The following is a 19,934-nucleotide window of genomic DNA, read 5'->3' as shown; positions in this document are numbered from 1 at the left end:
TATATATATATAATTGTTACGGAGGTTAACTTTGGCCTAACGAACCATCATAAGCACAGAAAATACCCAGACTCTCAAACAAGGTGTTTGGTCGATCTCGGTCATCTTGTCGAACTCTTTATTTACATATTCTTCCGCCGAACAATAAAGTGCCCAGAAATGATAGTATACAATGCACATATTTATATCCATAACAATATATATATATATTATATATATATATATATATATATATATATATATATATATATATATATGTGTGTGTGTGTGTGTGTGTGTGTGTGTGTGTTTTGATTGAGTCATTTCTTTATTCAAGAAAATGTTTGTACATAAATGTTTCTACATATATATATATATATAAGTTCTCAGTTTTAACATTTATGTACGATCTCTGCAATGGAACTATTCCGCACCCTCTGTATGACTATTGCCAAATTGTGCATCATACTTACAGGACAAGAACAAATGAAAAAAGAATGCTGTACTTACCAAAATTTAGAACCACACAGGGACAATTTTCAATTTCTTACTTATTACTTAGGACCAAAACTTTGGAACACATTGCCACGAGAAATGCGTGAACAAAGCAAAAGATCTACATTTCGTAAATGCCTCGCAGATTTCCTTCTCTAATAGATATTGTATCAAGTATAATTAGTTTTCTATGTTAGAAAATATATGATGTACGTTGTATTTAAATATTAACAGCCATTTCAACCAACCATGTAATAATTTTTCGTTTGTGTTTAGCTTTTAGTATGAAGATCAAGGTGACCAATCTCGACTAGCACGTGTGCTAACTTTTGGTTTCCTTGCTAACAACAACTTTGTAGAATTACGCTACATGTATCACATTTAAATCTCAAATGTCTTCATTTAATCGTGTTATTGTAAAGGAGTAATAGATAAGTATTTTTTTTTTCATATATGTATGTAAATACAATTGTATAATGATTGAAAATGTACATGTTCAAATGTTGTTGCTAATAAACTTCAAACTTCAGACTTCAAACTTCAGATATATATATATATATATATATATATATATATATATGTGTGTGTGTGTGTGTGTGTGTGTGTGTGTGTGTGTGTGTGTGTGTGTGTGTGTGTGTGTGTGTGTGTGTGTGTGTGTGTGTGTCTGTGTGTGTGCACAGATGTGTGTGTACATGTATGTATGCATGAATGTATGGTTGGTTGTACCTATCTTTTTATCTATCTGTCTATCTCTGCATGTCATTCTGTGTCATTTTCCCCTCTCTTCTCCTCTCCTCCATTTTCCCCCGCACGACCCCTGCCACCGGAAGCCATATCTCACCACCAGCCAGCCGTCTTTCTTCTAAACATCCGGAGACGGGAATGAAAAAAAGCACCAACAACAACTGAAGAAATTCTATTAAAAATAAAAGTGGAACAAAAATAATTCGTGTCGACCATTTTCCATTCTATAAATATATATACTTTCTCTCCCCTCCCTCTCCTCTCTACCCCTTCTCTCTCTCCCTCCCTCCCTCTCTCTCTCTCTCTCTCTCTCTCTCTCTCTCTCTCTCTCTCTTTTCTCCCTCTCTGGAAGACTGGTGAGTTTTCCCCGTTCTCTTCTCGACGTTCCTACCCGGGGCATCGATCACCAAAATGAACAGATGGGAGGGAAAAAACAGCTTTGTGCCCACCGCGCTTTCCATAATTATTTATCCTCTTGGTTGGTTACCAGTTTTTGACCTGTGGCTCATCAAGGATCTCTTCCGAGATGAATGAGAAGTTAAGGTGAGAAGCGGAAAGGTTCATCCATCCGTTCGTTTAGCTCACTAGCTTAAAAGTTTCTTGACTCTTCTGTGCATTTTGTTGCTTTCTTTGTTATAATTGTTCTATTAGTACGACAAAGATTACAGTAATATTATTGATGTACACACGCACACACACACACACACACACGCACACACACACACACAATCCTTACAGTTATGCCGACATTTTGTTAAGCTTGTTATATTTTATCGAAAATGGAATGCAGAAATCAAACTGAACTAAAATGAGCTGAATTACCACGTGACATTAGCAGTAATGAAAATTATAAGTATGATACATGTAGTAGTTATGATAACTGTACTTATGACATGGATAAACAATAATCATGATAATGATCATTGAAAACAACAATAAAAACAAGGACAATCACTGTTACGGTAATGACACACATATATGGTTATGATTATTTTGTTATTACATAGATATCGCACTCTTATCATTATCGTTGTCAGTAGTATGTAGTTTCACTGTTGGAATATTATCATCTTTGCTATCATTATTTTTACTATTAACCTGATAGGCATCACTGTCTTGTCAATGCTTGTAGTGTCCTCATCATTACCACTGCCACCATTACCGCCGTAATGATGTAGTCCGGATCGTAAGAGCAACAGTAAATATTATAATACCTTCTGGTTACGGAAGTTTAATCTAGTCCTAGTAAAGCACATCGTTGCTTTTAATTATTATCATTGTCATCTCATGTATGTATTACTGAAAAGGCAATGCAGCTGAAAGAATTTACAGAACTACACACAGATAGTGATGCACTAACGTTACAGCAGACTCTGGAATCAAATTTAATTAAGAGGATGGAGGGCGAGACAGTAATATATTTTTTTAAACATTAAGTGTTCTGAGTAAAGTCTTACTTTCAGTTCTTCTCTTGATTTTCTCTCTCTTAATATATAGATTTCATAGCGTATAGGGACTCCTTGAGCGATTAACGCTATGCAAGAAAAAAACGCATCACAATTATATAACTGAATTGCTGCAGAGAATATGTATACATCTCAAAGAAACAGAACCTTTCTTTCCTTTTGATTGAATTATTATATGTTTTAAATTCATTAGAAATGACAGCTAAGGTCCCAAACTTTGTTGACATAAAAAGAGGAGTCATACAAGCACAAAATTTGTCCCCTTTGCAGGTGTGCATATATATGCTTGTAAATGATGTATGTGGTATGAATATGTTACATACAGGGCTCGACATTATAGCGGTGCCCGGGCAGATGAAAATTGGTGTCGGGCCACCAAAATTTAAGATTTAAAGATTTTAGTGGCCCTCAGAATGGGCCATCGGACAAAATTGAACCCTGATATATTATGTTAATGATATACATGTATTCACGTGTGTGCGAGTGTGTGACCGTATGTGTGTCTAAAGAGAGCGAGAGAGAGGAACGTATGTACACATGTTAGATATAGAATATACCATTGTATTATCCATGCAAAAGCATAAAGGAAATAAATAATTCAATATATCATTCTGGGACTACACTGGTGGTATTACAATGTGCTTTGTTCAAAGCCAGGAGGTGAGGCTCGCCTTCGGAGCCCACTTATTTGTTGACCCGGCTTCATGCAGCGATGCCTTGCCGTTCGACACGACACTAGCAAGATTTGTTAGAGTGGGGAAGAAGATTTAGGTCTTTCGATTCCATTTAAATCTTGACCACTTTGCCGTGAGGAGATGGAGCATATTCCTCGGACGTCAATAAAGCCACAAACCCATAATTTTCTTCGCCGTGTCTCTTCCATTTCACATTCTCTATCTCCCTCCCTCTCTCTCTCTCTCTCTCTCTCATCATATCTCCCATCTACATCTCTTCTTCTCTCCCTTCTCCCTCCCTCTTTATTTCTCTCCCTCTTTATTTAGATTTATAACCATTTCAATAAAAGCATACAATCATGATCTGCGTTACATTGATATTATGATTATTATCATAGATTATATGATAACAATTTTGTACAAAATATTCTTATCATAACTATTATTTTCACAATATTACTAATGTCATTAGCATCGTGATTTGCATGTGATTCTAGTTCTCTTTCTCTTTTGTACGCTGTGCTCCATACATCCCCTCATCCTCCCCACCGTCGTAGCATCAGGGGCAAAAACAAACAAACAAACAAACAAATAAACACGACAAGTTGGTGGCTAGTATAGAGCCGAGTTTTTGTTCGGGGATTCAACGAAAATCTCAGTGTGGAAAATATATAAAATGGAAAGAGAAAGGAAGGAAGTAGGTGAGACAAAGAGACGCAAAATGACTATAACAAAAACGGCCGGGATTGCAAAACGAAAAGATGCTAAATCCAATCTATTAAGGGATGGGTCCATTTGTCTCTTATCCACGATGAACATCTCTTCCACTCTCCGTCGCCATGGCAACAGGATTTCGGCATGGGAGGAAAAAGCCTCTGCCCTTCGCGCTGACGCGTCAGGTACGGCGCCTCGGAGCTTCCCTCCAGCATCTCGCGGACAAGATGAGGCAAATCAGCGCCCGTGATTTCGTCCATTCCCCCTCCTCCACACCCCACCCATCCCTCCTTTACCATCTCCCCCAATCTCTCTCCATCTCTCTTACCCTCCCTCCCTCCCTCTCCCATCGTCTCTCCCCCTCCATCTCTCTCAAGCACATGCTATTCCTTGTCTTTCTTAGCCACTCACTTCACTTCATCCCACGTGCGAGCGATTAAGACGACTTACGACCAGAGATCCCATATTTGACATTGATAGCCTTTTGCCGAGTACATGTTTATGGTAAATGAAATTTTGGCCTATTATCGGGGCTTGAGAACGCACGCTCATTGCCTGTGGCGTCACGGAATTATTCTTTTTTGTTTTATTCCTCGTACATGTCCTTCTTCAAGAAACAGTGCAAGAAGAAAGAGATATGTCCACCTTAACCCTATTGATACTAACATCAACGAGCTTCACTTCAACACATGGTCATCGTAAACCATTTCGATATGAAGGAAAATATCCCCTTTTTCTGTATCAGTTTTAAATCCCAGCTTTGACCATTCTTTGTGACTTCTCAGACAACTTATATTGTCATGCTTTCAGACACATGTTATATTGTCGATATATTTACAATTTTGTCACCATCATCGAGCCTTGAAGATGTATCGCGAAAACTGAAGTTTGAAGCTCATTCCTTGACAAGACTAATCGTGTGGGAAGGATCAAGCAGATGACGAAAACCTGGCGTAATTGAGGCCGTTTCGGCAAATTTAGCCTATTATACTTGTTACCGACAGACAAGCAGAACATGGATATATCACTTGACCAATCCAAGACTCGTTGACCGTTGAGAAATTTTTGTGGAGAGCGATAGAAGAGTACATGCATAATGTCTTATCGGTCAGCGTCGCCAAGTCATGAACATTTAAAGATTCGGTACATATTAGCTGTGAAAGGAGTCTCTTACGCCCTTAGAAGGTGATAGACAGACACAAAAGTGCGACGCCACTCCATCTGTCCATGATCTGTAACATTTTACGAACGGAGTGGTCAAAGTTTCTTAGTGTACCTATATAGTGAAGCCTCAAATATTAAGGTTGGCTATCTTACTGGGGATCCTCCTGTGTGGTAGTTTGATTTTCCTTGTATTATATATCTCTGTATTCTGTCACGATTATTTCCTTATCTATCAAGTGCAAAGTTAGCCATGATAGCCATGATAAATGATGAATTAGTATGCATGTTTTCTAAAGTGATTTGTTAATTCGCACCTGGCAGACACAATAAATGAAATTAAAATGAAATGAAAAAGATTCTTTAAAAACTGAAGTAAGAAAAAAAAATCACATGTTTTTACACAACATCAGGTTGTAGTAATACTGGTCTTAACCATACTTAACCACCCTCAGACTAGATTTTACAAATATATTATATCTGATGGTCATTATCCTACGAAAATAGTTCTTCTTCCTACAAAAAATCATCATTGCTAGGGTATTGCAACGCTATGATAAATTGCTTACAAGGATACAAGTTATTACATTTTTTTTATTCAAAAATAAACTATGAGAAAAAATAATTACGAGAGATCTGTAATGAGATGGTTTCGTCTCACGTAATGTACAGGATTTGTGGTTTCTGTCATCAGCGTCACAGTGAAAATATGTGTGATTTATAGAATTCTGTTAATTTCTTATTTCGTGTACGAGGGTATTGAAACTTATACAATTCTTTGCAACTGATTGACAAATTGCCCTACATCGACGCAAATAAGCCCTGAATTGATCAGAGTTTTTGTAGTAGCCATGATAAAAATCATGGGCGTACATACTAGAGAAGGATTCGTGATCTCCGGACATGTGTCATCTCCACTACACCACCGAGATTCCGCCAGACTGCAAGTGTTGGTGAATTCTTATAGCATGCAAAGGGTACTGCGTAATTATTCAAATTCATGAAAATACTTCCGTCGAGATGTCTTCATTGCAACTGATTGACATTTGCCCTACATCGACGTAAATGTACGTAGTATGCACACTCATGATTTTTATCATGGCTACTACTAAAACACTGATCAATGCAGTGCTTATTTACGTCGATGTAGGGCAATTTCTCAATCACTTGCAATGAAAACATCTCGACGGAAGAATTTTTATAAATTTGAATTATGCAATTCTAGATTTGACTCAAGGCCTTACAGACACCTTATCTTACACATAGAAAGGCACTGTACTCTAGCTGATTAAGATGACGTTTATGTCTCTGTCTATCTGACTCATCAGTCTACTCTGTTATCTCTCTCTCTCTCTCTCTCTCGCTCTCTCACTCTCTCTTTCTCTGCCTCTCTTCCATTCGCTGTTTATATTTCTCTCGTTCAATATTATATTTATCTCTTTTTTCTCTCTTGACAATAAGATTAGAAAATATCTGTTTGTAGTTAAAATCTAACGCTATAATAAAAGTTTACACAGACAATACAAACAGATGCTCTTATTTCACAACGTATATTTTGATCCTTTCATTTGGTCTGCCTTTATTCATCGTCTCAATTCAGATTAATACATATATATTTCTAATCATTTTATTTGTTAAACGTTCTTTTTTGATGTTGTTGCTGTTTATTATACAGTAATCGATGATCTATAGTGCGGTCACGACAGCATACAATATTTCGTGTTTCGATTGAGTTTCAAAATCGCCTATATTCTTTTACAGTTTAAGACTATGATTCAGAATTTTTATCTTTCATTTTGTTTCAATTTCTACGGATTATCCAAATTATTAAAAACATTCTCTAATCCGATTTTTCTTCATGGTCCCTCTATTTCATCAAAATCATCAGATCCGTGTTTTGTCGAAATCCTCAAAAGTCCGTCGCTTTTCTTTCACGGCCCAGCTCCGATTCCTGTTTGATTTTCTCTGTTGCGACGATGACGCTTCAGTGGACTTGGTCTTCTAAATGCGTGGAGAGAAAGAGTGAAAAAAAACCCAGAACACCATTTCATACTGCTCACACTCATAACTTTTACTTTTCAATGCGGAAAACACTATTCATTTTAATCACCAAGCAGTTAAAATGGAATGAAATGACGATGAGTGAAAAAACAATCAAACAAACAAAAACTAACACACAAAGGAGTATGCTTCAAACAAGGGCAATATCTCTCGGGGTGAAATCAAGCACCCCCTACTGGAAAGAACACAGTGTCCAAAAGTGTGTTTACAGTATCTTCACAGTGTGTTCAAGTCTACTATGTGAAAATGCAACAGAATTGATTGAATGTTGAAGAAATTCTCGTAGTTCTCATGATCCAAGGAAAGGCTACAAGGTTAAAACTAGATATTGTATTTTGCCCATCATGTTTCAGGCTGCATTGACACATAAATCCAGTTTACTCTTGGTATGTCTTTATTTTTTTTTTATTGTCGTTACAGAATCAAATGCGTAGAATATGATACGATATATTCTATGATTGAAATATACATATTGATATGTACTTTCAACGGCAAAAACATTTGTACAATTAAAGGTGAATTAAATCAACTGGAATCATTTAACCGGGGCATGGTTCAATTAGATGAATTCAACTGAACAGTCAGCTCGTTTGTAGTAATGATCAAACAAAGCAATCTGCAATTCAGATTGCAGAGATCCTGAGTTTAATTACGTAATTCGCGGTGCTCACCTATTTTGCATAGGAGGCGGCGAGTTTGGGCACGAGGCCATTCCAGAAAGCCGCCGTGTCCGCCCGCAGTGCTCGGTCGGAGCGGAGGTCTGGTTCCAGAACCATGTACTCCAACTCGGGCACGGTGAAAGCCGGCCAGTTTGGCAGATCGGCAGAGTTAGGGTCCCTATGTTCGAGACAGTGAGAGAAAATGGAAAGAAATATCATGATCAGGTGATGTACCTCTAATGCCGTCAAATAACAGAATGATATTTCGTTGGGGCCATAGCAAAGTTTCAGTCTAAACTTTTACTTTCTTATTATAATATCTATCTATTCGACACTCTTGGTGATCTATTCGACGCTTGGTGATCTATTCGACACTATTACCTGGGGCCATCTTCCTCGTCAAGCTTAGCTTATGACGATGGTCCCCTGCATTTCATTTTTATCATTTCCTATTGCTTCCTTTCATATATGATATTCGTTCTTGAAAAAAAAAATGTATGTAAGATCCAAACGTTACGAATATTAGCTGTGTAAATGACTATGTAAGTATTTTGTTGATTTGTGGATTTGTATTGATTTTGAAATGCAGAAATAAAAAAAAAACTGAACTGAACTGAACTCTAGACAATGTTTATATACATAGAAAGTCACAAAGGAATATTTCGATTTAATTCAATTCAATTCAAATCAAATTTATTTCATATTTCCACTTCCATTTTCTCAATGATGAGATTACAAAATTATTGACAATAAAACAAGAATACCAAATATATACAATCATGTCTTTTGATTGAAGAAGAAGAAGAAGAAGAAGAAGAAGAAGAAGAAAAAATATACTTGACACAAATGTTCATGGTCATATCGTATGAAGATGTCACAAGTAAGTATAATAAATATGATGGGGCCTACATAAAAGCTTTAAAGCTTGTAAAACTGTAGGTTCCCGAGTTCATAGGCATATAATTACACGGAGAACGGATATGTTTGTCTTGACCAAATACCAGTACAAAGATCGATTTAGCGTAACAAAGGAACAAGATAGGCAGAAGTGGAAAATAATTATTGTAATACAATTAACGGGATTGCTTTGGATAAGAAGAGGTAAACTTAAGTACCATGACCCGCAGGTCTTGTATCCCACTCCCCATCAACAATGTGTCAAAGTATGTGCATGAAATATAGGAAATGACAGTTACAAAAATGAAACATGGAGTCATGCAGGTATGTGTTACACATAGGCCTACAGTGCGTGCGGTTACCAACCATGCTAACAGTATAAGTTAAGTTCCATTTTGAATAGGGTACTAAAAACGTTAGATATTTCGTAAAAGTTACCTGTAAATTGTTTTGAGTGATTTATTGCGTGCTTTTGATAAAAGAACCTCGTTCAACGTATAGCTCAATGTAGACTCACGTAGGATATTTAAACAGGGAAATTTAGCTCAATGTCTCGTAGTGTTTTTACATAATTGTGCAGATTGTTTTTTCTGTCTTCTCTGGAAAGTTTTATGTTGAGCTGCATGCTTCGCAATAGGAGAGACAGTGTAGGATCAATTACTGGACACGAAAAGTGATGATTACGATATCACTTGCCCATTCTCCACGCTACTTAACGAATCTGATCATCCAGAACTGTATACGGCAGCATGTGCTTTATTAATAGAAAGATGCCGCCCCAGTTATCACTGTCATTTATGTGCTTGGCCATTAATCACGCAGGCAATTAAGGAGGAAGTAAGCGAAACCAATCAATTTTTTCCCCAGTTCATTCTACTTCATTTAGTCGAGTGGTGTGTACACCCCCGCCCCCCCCCCAAAAAAAAAAACAACAACAACAACAAATAAACAAACATAAACTCGATATTAAAGTAAAAGATATTTGCACCTCCCATCCATATTTCCCCCTTCACCGATCCCCGACACAATCCTCGCCTTCCTTGGAAACATATTCGGAATCAATGTCAAAGTTTTTACACCTCTTAATAACCACCTATATAGACGTTTGTTAGATATCAAACACCTTGGAAAATTTGTATGCAGAAAAGACGAGGGGTTTAAACAGAGCAATTTGCCTTTAAAAACTCAAACATGTCCATGCTTTGCAAATCATTACATTGATGGGACATCCATGGGGGAGATCCAAGCCTCAATTCTGAAACACTACTTCCACCTGTAGTATAATAGATGCAGCAGCAGCAGCAGCAGCAGCAGCAGTAGTAGTAGTAGTAGTAGTAGTAGTAGTAGTAGTAGTAATGAAGCTGTTACTGTAGTTGTAATAGTAGTAGTTGTAGTAGACTTGTAGTATAGTTATTGTCGTTGTAGTTATGGTAGTTATGTTTGTGGAAATAGTGGCAGTAGCATGCAGTATTATCACAGTGTCGAATAGTAGTGGTAGCAGTAGTAGTAGTAGCAGCAGCAACAACAACAACAGCAAAGATGATAGAACAGCGGCGGGCAGGAGGAGGATCAGGAAGAGGAGGAGAATAGTAGCAGCTTTTGTCGATGTTGCTGTGGGTTGTCGTTGCTGTTTGATTTGTTGTTGTTATACAAAATTGTTGTTGTTGAAAATTTTCTAGCATTAAGAATGTAGATGATGCTGGAAGAAGTGCTAGATAGTGAAGCTGTATCCGTTGCTTTTAATGAACAACGTTACAATATCAGTAAATCTCAACAACGAATTTAAGCGTTCTATTATTTTATTATATTCGTATGACCTCTAGCACCTAACACAATCCCGTATGAGTCCATAAATATTCATCATTATTATTTAATCATTAATTATGTTAGTTTGTTTTCGGCATTAAATTCTAACTGAAGAAACTTTGTACAGATTCTGGTTATCAAATATTACAAGACCGCTAGCATTTTGGTTTGTGCGGATGAAGCAACCTAACAAAAATCTTAAATGTCTTAACGAAACTACTGAAGCAAGCAACCAAAAGTGACAAACAGTATGCACAATTAATGAATGTTAAGAAATGAATGTTAAGAAACTTTAACATTCATTAATCGAGTGAGGAATTGCCATATATTTCTATGTACTCTGAAGAATAACTGCAGTAGATCTGATCAGCACTTGTTTCCAAACTTGACAAAATGCAGGGGGTGCTGTTCGACATATTTAGCTTCTAACTACTGGAAGTGGCGTCTTTGGATTTTCACATTTTTGGTTTTGTTTTTCGCTTTAAGAAAGCTTTCAGTTCACAACTAGATTTCGTTGCAGATATAGGGATGCATGGCCAGCCTATCCTTTATGTATATTTTATCGCACCACGTTTCTTCGCACTTCCATTTATTATAACCCATATTAATATTAATGTTATTCAAGTGACTCCAGCAGGCATAAGACATGAGCGCATTCATAATAAAAAGATAACCTTGATGGCACACTTTCAGATTGTGTAAAGTGTGCCAGACACAACATTGCAAAATGATTGGGTCGCCTCGATGAACATCCTTCCAATTTTTGTAAAGATAACCTTATTGTTCTTTCTTAAAAAGGATTCCAGAGGGTCATGTGTGATTTGTTGTTGTCTGGAGGATAAACGTTCTACATGGCCAATCTGAAAATGAAGGGTTCAAACTTTGCCATGTATTTGTTTTGTTTTCATTGAGAAATAGCCCTTCGTGCTAAACGCTCTTGTGCTCAAGCACTGTCAACGCAGGAAATTATTGCGGTTGGATTTCTGAATCCAATAAAACAAGGCAACTTGGCTGGAATTACTATTCTCGTTTTCCATTTAGCAGCGACATAGCTTTAAAGGAATCGTATAGTTTTGGTTGAGACCTAACCTGGGATTTCTAACATTTTGGTGTGAGATTATTCGAAACCTCTCATGAAATATGAAAGAGCATGTAATTCCAAAAAGAATTAAACGTTTATTTGATAAAAATTGGTTTTGAAATGGCTGAGATACCCCAAAACAGAGCAATTCTAATAAAATGTGGGACCCAGCTTTTATTACGATCGCTTTGTTTTTCTATATTTTTGGATGTCTCAGCCATTCCAAAACCGATTTTCATCAGATAAACTCTGAATTTCTCTTAGAAACGTACGCTCTGTACTATATTTTACAACTGATGGTTTCTTGATATCTCGCAAAAATTTAAAGGCCCAATTCTTACCTCTTCCAAAACTGTACCATCCCTTTAATGATGGAATCACCGTTTATAAGTTTAAACTACTTTTGGGGGTGGAACCAGGTGTGAGAACGTTTATCAACAATAGTGTTTACAGATATTCGGGGCAGGTGAGGCTAAGAACCAGTTACCATAGCGATGAATGGTAATGGCATCACACTTTGCTACTCTAATTGAGAGCATTCTTCAATACCGCATGTCCCAAAGAATATTTACAACGGGACCCTCCGCAATGATATCTTTAAAAATAGTGAATCAATCCAAATACAAATTCAGGGTATGAGCCATAACTCATTGCCCACATCTTACAGAAATCCCCATTCGATTTGTTTCAGTGGTCAAAGAGAAATGAAGAATTTTGTAGAGGATGTCAAGAATATCTTCCCTCCAAGTTCTGTCTATTGTATTCACACACAAAAGCATCGAAGTGCTAAACTTGGTAGAATCAGACTCATGACATGCTTTACAACAATCCATATTTCTCTGTGACCGCTCAACCAAATTGAATGGGGTTTTCTGCAAAATAGAACTAAGATGTTATATTTTTTAAGACCCTGAAGTAGCATTTAGACAGTTTAATCATTTTGGGCGTCATCAATGCGAAAATTTGATTGTTTTTTTTTTTGTTTTTTGTTTTTTTTTTTTTTTTTTGGGGGGGGGGGGACATACAGTAGCTCACCCTGTCTTTGCAAAGTTGGTCCAGTATTGCATCATCTTCACCATGAATTCTAGCTCCTCGTCTTTCAGGTTGCGTCGATACTGTTGCACCTCGGGTATGAAGGCCCAGCCGAAGACGAAGGGTATCTCCTCCCCGTGGGTCACGCCCAGCCAGCGGGGTCCGATCAGGCTGTAGCTGTACATGGACACGGAGGGCACGTGGGTCATCTCGTAGAGGTAAGCCTGGCCCGCGCCGTGCTGGTAAAAGGCTCGGGCCAAAGCGTCGGCTGGAGCCGCGAAAGACTGGTCGGTAATCTGAGTAAAGTTGACAGAGAGATGGAGGGAGAGAGATACAAACAGACAGACAGACAGACAGAGACAGACATGAACAAAACGGGAGAGAAAGAGAGGCAAGAGAAAGTTTTTATATCACTGCATCTGTGCATAGCTGACATCAACGACTAGGTTTTACCCAACAACGACTAGGTTTTACCCAACAACATATTTCCTGTTCGAAGATTGTGGTAATCAAGATCTTAATCAAAGTTACCACTACAATTACCATAATCAGTATCACCAAAATATATTTCATGCATATTTTTAAAATATTTTTTTCACATTTCAATTATCAGAAATAAATGAATTGTAGCAGTGCTATAGCAGTTACAGTAGCAGAGGATGACTTAGTACTTGAAGTGGTAATAGTTGTTGATGTAACCTCTTTTTTTCTGAAGCAGTTCCGTTTATCATAACTATATCGGTTCCAACCGCCACTTCGAAGAATCAAATAGTGATCAAGTAAAGAATGCCCTATCATTCGGTGCAAATATCCTACCTCATTGCATCATAAATGAAAGGAGAAATCAAAGCTCAAACGATCTTACCTCATTCACGTATTGCTCAAGATAATCCGCATTTGGGTCGTCGGCAACGCTCCAGTCAATGTACTGCTGGTCCATGGCGTCCAGTATGATGTCGTTGACGATGCCGTCAATGTTGTCGTCGCGGTGCTCATCGTAGTCGGCGCGACTCATGTGCGGTGCCGTCCGCGAGAGAGTGTAGTCTGGATAGATGGAGAGAGCCCAAGCGGTACCTTCGTCATGGTTGCTACCTAGCAGGATGTTACGGTGCTTGAAGTCACCAGCCTCCAAAAGATCTTGGGGGTTACCGGTGAGGAACCGGTTGTCGACCACTGGTGCGGACAGGATGGCGAACTGAGAGGAACATTATAGTGAAGGTTGAGGACCTAGATGGGACTTGGTTTCTCAAAACATTTTTTCAGATAAGTTGTGTTTTATAGACGAGAGGTATGCCAGACGCGTCAAAACACACGGAGACCTCTCATATTAAAAAATGGTCAACTACTACAACTTTATAAACTACTTATGTTTACATATTGCTCGCTGTACGGAACTCAAGCATAAAGAGCAAGTTAGGGGAAAACGGATGCAAATATTTTAGTTTTGTCTAACTATGCTCGGTGTTTTTTATGTTGGTGCTGATTAGAATGTTTCATGCTTTCATGTTTTAATGGAGATTTTATTATCATGTGTTCGTTCAATAGCGAGCCACAGACGCCCTCACCGACAGACCGAGTATATGAGTGGTCGTACTCCCATTTACCTTCAGTCCACCGACCAACACATCCACTGCCGACTTGGTCCTCAAGCAGTCCACCAGCTCCGTACTCGACGACGTCGAGCAGCCAACGTTCTCCCCAAGCTTGAATGCCTCGCTGCGAGCGGCGTCGATGTCGGGATTGAAGGCAAAGGGTGTTAGCGTGCTGCCGCTCTGTAGAGAAAAAATATTATAGTTCCCAGGCTGGTAAGAACTACAGGAAGTTATAGTTAACTGACAGACATAATATCAACCTTAACGAGAGAATCATTAGGTCCATGTAGTTATGACTGAGTTTATGAACTCTTCTTCACCTTCACAACGCCATACAGAAGATCCAGTTACGTTTGTGAACACCATTGCCTGGGACTTATCATAACATCGTACAAAACGACTAAAATGCATCGACAAAATCATGACAAGCGTAAGCATTTTCAAGATACAAACACCTCACAAACACTTCTATTTCCAATACTATGGTATTTGGCTTATTCACTTCCATTCAAATATTATCACACACACACACACACACACACACACACACACAAACACACCCACGGTGTAATTTTACCTTAAGGATTATATCGAAACAGATTTTTATTCTTCCAGGTAATGTAGTATTCTTCCAGGTAATGTAGTATGATATTAAAACGTAATCAAACTATATTCGACTGGGCTAACTTGTGAAAAACACAGAGAGCACAGTTTCGTGACTCGCAAGAGTCACGAAACTGTACTCTCTCTGGAAAGTCCAGTCGAACAGACCAGAATGTTTATTATCTTTAAAGGTCTACCTGCATAATAGCCGACTGGAACAAGTCCTGGCTTTCCTTGGAGACTACATGAAGGCCGACGCTCGTACCACCAGCACTCTCGCCGAATATTGTCACTCTGGACGGATCACCGCCGAAATCTAAGGTTCGATTAGAGAGGTTTTGTTAAGATGAGAAGTCTGACTAGTGAACGGTTTGGGCAGTGTGAAAGGACGAACGTACATATTATAAGTACATCAAACAAGTATTCACAAATTAATTGACGTGCTGTTGCACAATCGAGCATACACGTACATGCTTCAACTAAAAAATTGATATAAAGACAAACTGATGTTGTCATAATGAGAACTATACATTTTTCAATCTTTCATGAGTACAGAATTTGTATACGATTCACCATAAAAGAAATTCTAAACATGTTTGGATTACGAAACACTTATTGTTAACTATTGTCACAGTCTCCGAAATGATAAAAGGATGGCAGATGAGATTCAAAACAGAGGAAGCGAACCGGAATCGGAGACACATAGGCAATCAGACTTACTGGCAATGTTTTCCTGCACCCAACGCAGCGCCATCACTTGGTCAAACGAGCCAAAGTTCCCCATGGCAGCCTCGTCCCCTGCAAACAGTCAAAAAGTTTACAGAGATGAAGTTAGGTCTGCCAACAGACTCTGAAGTACATGTGAGGTTCCTTTCTTAAAGGTCCTGTTTACCTTTTGGAACAGTGATTTGAAAAATTTTCAAGATATGACATTGCATATGTGTAGGTCTGTTGTACCACAAAACATCCTATCATATCAAATTTTCATGATAAAGCCTAGAATATAAGGAGATATCTGTATTTTTCTCACTAAACCGTAACTGTAGACGGTTTAGTCTGGAAACATTTTTATTTTAACTATTGTTCGCATTTTGTATATTTAACAATACTTAACATCGATTTTACTGATTCAAATTTTTACAGTGGTTGTTTCTATCCCTAACTCACATTTTAGAACTATCTTAAAGCACTAATGCTGGGTTTTCATTTCATCTGTATTATGGTAGATTATGCCTTTAACAGGCCCTTTAGATTCTTGGCGATTACGGGTCATAAGCTCCTGTCACCATCTTTTAAAGTTCTCAGCGGTGAGAAAGAAAATGCAATTTGTCAGTTTATTCTGACTTTGGACCGGGTATGACGCAGTGCCTTCCCCCATACACTAATGATAATTTTTACATCTTGAGAATACTTGACTTAAATTACTTATTTGTTTCCATAAATGTACTCATGCTGTTTGTTTTGAAAGTCTCGTGAGCAATTTGAAGTGGAAATAGAATCAATTTGGCCAATGATCGATACCCAGTAAGAATTAGTGTGCTGTGGTTATTTTTGTTTCGTGGAGCACAATGTATTCCAAATAATTTATATTAATTAGTCTTAGTCTACTAGACGTTTCATTCAACAGTGATGCAGTATGAAGTACTTACCAGACAATGCATATCTAATGTACTTTCAAAGCAGTCAAAGTTATCGATAGAAGTTCAGGCAATTATTTCCAGACGGACAAGGTAGTAATGTTACGCACCATCACAAAATCAACAACCTGTACAAGAGAACTTTCATGCAACTTGGATACAACTAAAACGAGGACAATGTGAAGAGAAGAGGTAATCGTCTTATGCCTCTCCTGTAAAGACGAGAATAGATGTACAAAATCTTGGACGAAGATTTGTTTAGTCTGACCTGTGCTCAGAAATCCAAGTGAGCCAAGACGGTAGTTGACGGTAACCACGATGACGCCACCTACGGCAGCCAGAGGCACACCACCATACACCGCTCGACCTGCGGTACCTACGTTGTATGCACCACCGTGTATCCAAACCATCACAGCTGCATTGGTGGGCTAGAGTTTGAAAAGATTCAAATTAAAGGTTGATCATTCATTTCGTTTCACCTCCCTTATCATTGTTATTAAAAATAAAATAACGAAAATTGTGCGCACCCTGTATTTCAAATACTATGAGGAGCCTAATTCTATGCATTCTACCACAAAATCAATAATATTATACTTTATTTAGCTATTTCTCTCTCACTTTCTCTCTATACAATATCTCCTTCTCCCTCTCTCCCTCTCTTTCTCTCTTTCTCTCCTGTCTTTCTCATTGTTCTTTTGTTTTTGTTGTTTCTATTAGCAAACTTATGGAAAAAAGTTAGTAGAAGGATCTGAACAAAATTTCTAGAGAAAATAAGAAATGGTGTAAGGAAGAAATCATTATTTTTCGTGATGATGGGGATCCAGGAATTTTTCAAAGAGTCTCTCTCATTAAGAGTTAGGGGCACTTCTAAAATTTGTTTACTTAGGGTCTAACCCCTTAAGAGACGTTCCAGATGATTTGTCAAAAAGGGCAAGTTCATACAAGTCTTGAAACAACACAATATCTGGACACGATACTGGCAAAGTTTCTGGATTTTCTTTTCAATATTGTTTGAATTTACGTCAGCAGTTCATTATTCCGAAGGTTTGTTATATTCCGATGATTCGTTAATCGGAAAATAAAATAAGGTTCGTTATTTCGAAGACTCGTTAGTAAGCACCTTCTTTTCAGAATAACGAACTTTTTCATTTTCGGATTAACGAACTTTCGATCTAATGAGCCCTCGGAATAGTGAACTTTCGGAATAACGAACATCAACTCACTTGACAGGGTTTGTGATAATTTTTTTTTTTTTTTTTTTTTTTTTTTTTTTACAGTACTACAATTGCCTCGATTTAGGGAAATATTAGCTGCCTTGCCGAATGTTTCGCGCTCTCCTAGCAGGACTTTCTGGTTTAAATCTCTCTTTTTGGCTATTTACCATGGGGCTCGGTGCATAGACGTTGAGGTAGAGACAGTCCTCGTCAACGCCGCCCGACAGCACTCCCGGCAACATCTGCAGACACATGGGTCGGTAATACGTGGCGTCGTAGTTGTCGCTCCAAGGGTCCGGCCGCTCCGGGTTGGCGAAACGGAGGTCGCCCACGGGAGGCTTGGCGAACGGGATGCCGAGGAAGACGTCGAAGTCGCTGTCGACGCCGATGAAAGATTCTTCCGTCAAGTGTTCCGTGAGACCTGAGTGACGTCCACACAAAGGTATGTGAATTATGCAGACAGTACTTTACTCGTTCAGGTTGAATACCTAGAAGCCTTTCTCAGCTGCAAGAATCAGCTTCTGTTTGACTGTGTTATCCTGTAGCTGTTGTTGTTGCGGTCTGTTGTTATTTTGGAGTGTTGATGATGATGTTAATATCCTACAGTGATACGGGACATTCATTCTCAGCAAGATTAAGATCGTCGTGACCATGGAAAGATTCTCTTTTTTTTAATATTAGAGTGATTCAATAGCAATTAATCATCATGATTATTTCAATATTCCTCAGCAAGATTCAAATCGTCATGACAATGAAAAGATTCTATTTTTAATCTCCTGTAAGAGTAATTAAATAGCAATTGATTATCATGACTTCTGTAATATTTCACAATGATATCACGAAGTATAGCTGTGCTGTGTACGTTAGAAGAGACTTGTTTGGTAATACATAATGAGCCATCTTTTGTCTGGTGTTTATAACGACGAAAAAGAAGTCATTGTCATCATACTGTTATCACACCTTGATTTTTTTTTTTCAAAAGAAAATAAGCAAGTATGTCATACATGATGGTGATTACATTAGAAAAACTGCGTACGAAATCGGACAAACAACATTACATGTCAGAATACTCATATTTTCTATATATAATAACTCAAGTAATATAAATCTTTGGAAATTCTTCACAGACTGGGTCAACTTTAAAAGTTTTAATGAGTGAGGCATACAGTTTTGTGCGTCACCCTCCGACGATTATTTTTACAGGTGAAAACTGCAGATTCTATATGTTTGAGTAACGTTACCTATATGGTACAAACAGCAACAGTCTTAAATGCTGGAAGGGGAAAAAGTGGTGAGAATTTGGTAAAGAATCACCTTTCACGGGTCCATATACGGTGTCCACCACCGGGCCGGCGTAGGTTGCCGACACCAGCCCGAAGATAATCAGCATCAGTCCCGTCATCGCCGAAAAATTGCTTTCTATATTGTGTACACTCGTATGTACGTGTGTGTGTGAAAATGGTTCAGTGATATGTGTAGAGCGAGTTCTTCCGTGCGTTTGCCGTACTCTCGTCACAGACAAAGGGTGATAAGACTTGGTATCTTTGTGGTTAAAATATTATCTTACCAGCTGTGAAAGTTAACATCTGATGACAAATATTCTGCCATGTCGTTTTTATCAGTATTTGAATAAATAGTTACTGTGTCAGGCAGCACGTTCGCATTGCTGTGTTAACATGGTTAAAGGTCACATCTTCATTTCAAGGATCAATAACACTTGTGACAATGGATTCAAAATAATTACTCTTTGAATTAAATTCACACTCTGTAAGAACAAGCAAGCAAGCAACCAAACAAACAAACACATTGTCCAACACAGGAAAGACATCTGACCGTTATTATATATTGTGACCAATGCTAAGAGGGAGTATCACGCCTTGACCAATTTGGGTTTGAACTTCCATTAGATGTTCACATTTATCAATTAGATTTTGATTGTATCATAATACTAAGTCAGTACAGTTATACAGCGATGTAGCAGATTGACCATGATAGCTCGAGTATTGTTGTTTGCCCAAACTTGCATTCCAAATTTAGTTTTCAAACAGCAATACTTTGGTAGTAGAACTGGAGTCCAACCCTTACATTATAATTCGATGTATACTGCATTAATGATGAT

At 38.1% G+C, this 19,934-nt stretch overlaps 1 protein-coding gene across 1 annotated transcript; it reads right to left on the bottom strand.

The window, feature by feature from the left end:
• Nucleotides 1-7,965: 7,965 nt before the first annotated feature.
• LOC140237848 (acetylcholinesterase-like) lies at nucleotides 7,966-19,217 on the bottom strand. Its single transcript, XM_072317778.1, has 9 exons — nucleotides 19,130-19,217; nucleotides 17,983-18,236; nucleotides 16,870-17,029; nucleotides 15,685-15,762; nucleotides 15,162-15,280; nucleotides 14,374-14,541; nucleotides 13,635-13,964; nucleotides 12,773-13,065; nucleotides 7,966-8,131 (listed from the first exon to the last, which is right to left on the bottom strand). Exons 1-9 carry the CDS (start codon nucleotides 19,215-19,217, stop codon nucleotides 7,966-7,968), a joined length of 1,656 nt encoding a protein of 551 aa, XP_072173879.1.
• Nucleotides 19,218-19,934: the final 717 nt, after the last annotated feature.

Source organism: Diadema setosum, chromosome 14 (assembly GCF_964275005.1).
Source record: "Diadema setosum chromosome 14, eeDiaSeto1, whole genome shotgun sequence".
In the NCBI taxonomy this organism is placed as follows: Eukaryota; Metazoa; Echinodermata; class Echinoidea; order Diadematoida; family Diadematidae; genus Diadema; species Diadema setosum.
The sequence above is the reverse complement of the archived record's forward strand: the minus strand, read 5'-3'. Positions and strand labels throughout refer to the sequence as shown.